Here is a 4,851-nt window from a genome sequence, read left to right on the forward strand (position 1 = left end):
TTCCTGGTACGAGGAGACAAGCAAGTGGAGGAGGCAAGTGGAGGAGGCAAGGTCGCATATTGCAATGCACTCTCTATTTTGAGCCAAGTGCGTACCTGCACAGATAAACTGGGGGTCCGTTCGTGATGAAGCAATCATGCTTTTGCTAGGCAGTGTGCATGGTTAACCAGAATGCATCAAACTGGCAAAGTGAGCATGCGCGCTGCCTAGAAAAACCATGACTGCTTCATCACGAACAAACCCTGCGCTCTCAGTTCTACCTGCTTTTATAAACCCCTCCCACTTTTCTCTCTCTATGTTAGAGGAAACGAAACTACTGTATGCCCCACTTAGAGTGAGTCTACCTTGTGTAAGGACAGGCTGTGGTGACATTAACAGATGAATATGGCTGAAGCTGTGGTTGAAGATCAGGATCCTTTTCGTTGTTGTATTTGTTTGGAGCCACTGAGGGATCCAGTCACCACTGCATGTGGACACAACTATTGCATGAACTGCATAAGTGGTTGTTGGGATCAAGAGAGTCAGAAGGGTGAGTTGTTCAGCTGCCCTCAATGCAGGGAGACGTTTAGCCCACGGCCTGTCTTGAAGAAAAACACCATGTTGGCTGAACTGGTGAACCAAATTAGGAAGAACAGTGGGTCTTCGATTGCTTCTCCTCCTCCTCTTGCTCTGTACGCTGAACCAGAGGATGTGGAATGTGACTTCTGCAGTGAGAAAAAGCACAAAGCTGTCAAGTCCTGTCTGGTGTGTCTGCTCTCTCTTTGCCAGACACACGTTGAGCCTCACTACAACGTCCCAGCCTTGAAGAAACACAAACTGGTCCAGGCCTCCAGACATCTACAACAGAAGATCTGCTCTCAGCACAATAGGCTGATTGAGGTGTTTTGTCGCACTGATCAGAAGTGTATCTGCGTGCTGTGCATCATGGATGAACACAAAGGCCACGACACAGTTTCAGCTGCAGCAGAACGGAAGGAAGAAGAGGTAAGAGCTTAGCTCCATAATGCATGCTGTACCTCCAGTAGGAAGCTGTAATAGTCATCTTCAGCTGCAGCAGAATGAAAGGACAAAGAGGTAAGAGCTTCATCACTGCTGTTAACCGGTTAAAACACGACGTTATACATTTGCTGTTGCCAGAATGTCAATGACCAAGTCATAGCATTTCTAAAGGCCCTCTATTAAAGTAATAGTACCGTAATTAACCTTTCAATGACTATTACAGCATGCCACTGGTGGTACGGTGTGCATTATGGGGCTACATGTTAGCCCAAGTGATTTTCAGTGATTACAAAGAACAGTTCTCTTCATGGAATAATAACATGGCATATCCTCCACAAATCCTGTGTGTGTGTGTGTGTGTGTGTGTGTGTGTGTGTGTGTGTGTGTGTGTGTGTGTGTGTGTGTGTGTGTGTGTGTGTGTGTGTGTGTGTGTGTGTGTGTGTGTGTGTGTGTGTGTGTGTGTGTGTGTGTGTGTGTGTGTGTGTGTGTGTGTGTGTGTGTGTGTGTGTGTGTGTGTGCGTGTGTGCGCGTGTGTGTGTGTGTGTGTACGCGCGTGCTTGCTTGTGTGTTTCCAAATGTCAATTTTGATTTATAATAGACAGAATTGGGGAAGACGAGGACAGAATTCCTGCAGAGAATTCAGAAGAGAGAGAAGGAACTGCAGGAGATCCAGGAGGCCGTGGCATCATATCAGGTCTGGAATCATTGTGGTGTACTGTTGTTAATAAGGGCACCAAAACATATGTATATATTCACTTATGAATAGGTGACATTTCCACATTTTCCCTTTAGGCCTACAGTAATAACAGCTACTAATGTATATTTATTCTATTCTATTCTATTCTATTCTATTCTATTCTATTCTATTCTATTCTATTCTATTCTATTCTATTCTATTCTGTTCTGTTCTGTTCTGTTCTATTCTATTCTATTCTATTCTATTCTGGTCTATTCTATATTCTATTTTATTTTATTTTATTTTATTTTATTCTGTTCTGTTCTGTTCTGTTCTGTTCTATTCTATTCTATTTTATTCTATTATATTCTATTCTGTTCTATTCTATTCTATTCTATTCTATTCTATGTAGCGTTCTGCTCAAGATGCAGAGCAGCACAGTGAGAAGATCTTCAAGAAGCTTCTAGAGACTGTTGGGAGGAGACTATCTGAGGTGAAAGAGCTGATCAGAGCTCAGCAGAAGGCAGCAGTGAAAGATGCTGAAGATGTTTTGGAGAAACTGGAGCAGGAGCTGGCTGAGTTGAGGAGGGGACATGCTGAGTGGGAGAAGCTCTCACTTGAGGAAGATCACGTCCATTTCCTCCAGGTAGCTTTGGCAATGACAGGCTCTTATCACAAGTGTGTTCCTCGCATCCTTATTACAATCCATACGTACTGTATATCTGATTGACATCTCTTCTTTATCTTTAAGAGTTTTCAGGTCCTGAAGTCCTCTGAATCCAAACCTTCCCCCAGCTTCAGTCTCAGTCCACGCATGTCATTTAATGACCTGAATAAATCTCTGTCCGCTTTGAAACGTGAAGTGGACAACCTCTGCCAACAGGACATGATAAAGATATCTGGAGAAGGTACGGTAAATTTGCTGTGGAAATAATGGTAGATTGTTTTGCAACTATTCATAATATGCTCATAAAATGTCATGAAACAAACACAAATCAGTTTCTCAGGTCAAAGAATGGAATGATAGTTGATTAAATGCATGGATTTGTTGAATATTCAATCAATTTTCAATACATTTAGTTTTCCTAAGTAGATGCATCTGTATTTCTCATTTGATGAAACCTCCTGCTCATGTGTCCATATATTTAGTGGCCAGTGTGGAGATCATCGTTCAACAGGAGCCAAAAACCAGGGAGGACTTTTTAAAGTGTGAGTACCAGCTGTTCCAGATAATCAATAACTAGTGTTTAGAATAGGCCTATTATGCCAAAGGCAGAGGACAGGGTGAGCTTGTGAGCAAAAAGCTGCAGAATATGTATATATACATATAGGCAACACTCATAAAATACAATAAAGTTATTTATTTTATGTAGTTCCTAATCAGTCAACTGTTCTTTTTATATCCACTCCAGATTCCTGTAATCTGACATTCAATCCAAACACGGCACACTACTGTCTCACACTGTCTGAAGGGAACAAGAGATTGACATGTGGAGACTGGTGGCTTTGCCCAGCTCATCCAGACAGATTTATACTGGGTCAGGTGCTGTGTGAACAGGGCTTTACTAGACGGGTTTACTGGGAAGTTGAGCTGGAACAGTGTTGTTATGGGGCTGAAATTGCAGTAGTTTACAAAAGCATCAGCACTGAATGTGATTTTCAAAATGATGAGAAAGCCTGGTGTCTGGAATGTAAAAATGGACAATGCAGTTTCTGGCACCTGAATAAAGAAACTGAAATCTCCATAAGTCCCACCTCTAGAATAGGAGTGTATGTGGACTACAGGGCAGGAACTTTGTCCTTCTACAATGTCTCTGACTCAATGACCCTTTTACTGTCCAAACCAGACATAACATTCACTGAACCCATTTATCCTGGGTTCTGGGTTGACAGTAGTAGTTCACTAAAACTTTGCTCTTAACATATAGAAAATTCAGTCTATACAGTTGGCTTGACTACATAGCAATACATAATCAGACAAATGAGACTCATTGAAAAATAAAATGTGCAATTGTTGATAGATGTATAACTGTTGTTTATGACCCACCCAGGTTTTGTGTTTAAGCTATGTGTAGCCCTCCCCCATTTTCACACACACACACAAACACACACACACACACACACACACACACACACACACACACACACACACACACACACACACACACACACACACCACACACACACACACACACACACACACACACACACACACACACACAAACACACACACACACACACACACACACACACACACACACACACACACACACACACACACACACACACACACACACCCCTACACACACAAACACATACACACAAACACACACCATACGCACAATTCTCATCACAACCATGCCCAGCATGCACCAGTCTCACCACTAGGAGGCGATATGCCCACCATACACCAGTCTCACCACCAGGGGGGGGGGGGTGGTGATGGATGGAGGATGGATGGTGCGTTGGTGTAGGGCAGAGGTGAATAAAGTGGACGTAGGCTGCTATGGACAAATATTTGAATTTTTGTGGCTGTATACTAAAATGTGGTCTGTAAGAGGAACTACAACTAATAAATTACTGTGTTCCAAACTAACTGTGTGTTTTTGCCATGATTTGTGGTGATGGATGGATGGATGGATGGAGGGATGGGTGGATGGATGGATGGATGGTGCAGGGCTTTGGGGAGTTTGATTGGTGTGGTTGGAAGACGAGTGAGTGGTAGAGGGTGGGGGGAGTTGGGTTGAGGTGAGAAGGGTGGAGAGGGAGAGAGACATGGAGATGAGGGGGTGAGAGAGGGGGGGAGTGTGAGAGAGAGAGAAGGAAAGATGGCCAGAGCGTGAGAGAGGTAAAGGAGAGAAAGAGAGAGAGGGATGGAAAAGAGCGCAGTGCCTGCAGAAAAGTTGGATGAACTGCTAGTATCTCCAAGTCACGCCTCAGCTACTATGATGACTAGACAGTGAAAACATCAGACTTGTGACAGTTTTAGCAGACAGACTGCTATGAATACATATTTACATTTGTGTGCCTGTATGCTAAAGTTCTGTTTGTATGAACTACAAATAATAAAGGGCTTTGTTCCAAACAAATAATACGTGTGTGTGGTTAGTAGGCTAAAGTTCACCTTGTCATGAACAAAATTCAAAAGACACGGTGTCTTTTGAATTTTGTTCATT

At 43.0% G+C, this 4,851-nt stretch overlaps 1 protein-coding gene across 1 annotated transcript; it reads left to right on the plus strand.

Moving 5' to 3' along the window:
• The first annotated feature begins 365 nt into the window (after positions 1-365).
• LOC134444685 (tripartite motif-containing protein 16-like) lies at positions 366-3,596 on the plus strand. The gene is made up of 6 exons (XM_063193916.1): positions 366-984; positions 1,598-1,693; positions 2,088-2,321; positions 2,427-2,583; positions 2,825-2,884; positions 3,088-3,596. The coding sequence occupies exons 1-6, from the start codon at positions 379-381 to the stop codon at positions 3,594-3,596; spliced, it is 1,662 nt and encodes a 553-aa protein (XP_063049986.1). The 5' UTR covers positions 366-378.
• Positions 3,597-4,851: the final 1,255 nt, after the last annotated feature.

Source organism: Engraulis encrasicolus, unplaced genomic scaffold (genome assembly GCF_034702125.1).
Source record: "Engraulis encrasicolus isolate BLACKSEA-1 unplaced genomic scaffold, IST_EnEncr_1.0 scaffold_664_np1212, whole genome shotgun sequence".
Taxonomy (NCBI): Eukaryota; Metazoa; Chordata; class Actinopteri; order Clupeiformes; family Engraulidae; genus Engraulis; species Engraulis encrasicolus.

Excerpts from the sequence above, each read along its gene's own strand:
- LOC134444685 (XM_063193916.1), top strand. The coding sequence starts at position 379 with ATGAATATGGCTGAAGCTGTGGTTGAAGATCAGGATCCTTTTCGTTGT. Across the intron at positions 985-1,597 it reads CAGAACGGAAGGAAGAAGAG|ACAGAATTGGGGAAGACGAG; the intron begins GTAAGAGCTTAG and ends GATTTATAATAG. Across the intron at positions 2,584-2,824 it reads GATAAAGATATCTGGAGAAG|TGGCCAGTGTGGAGATCATC; the intron begins GTACGGTAAATT and ends CCATATATTTAG.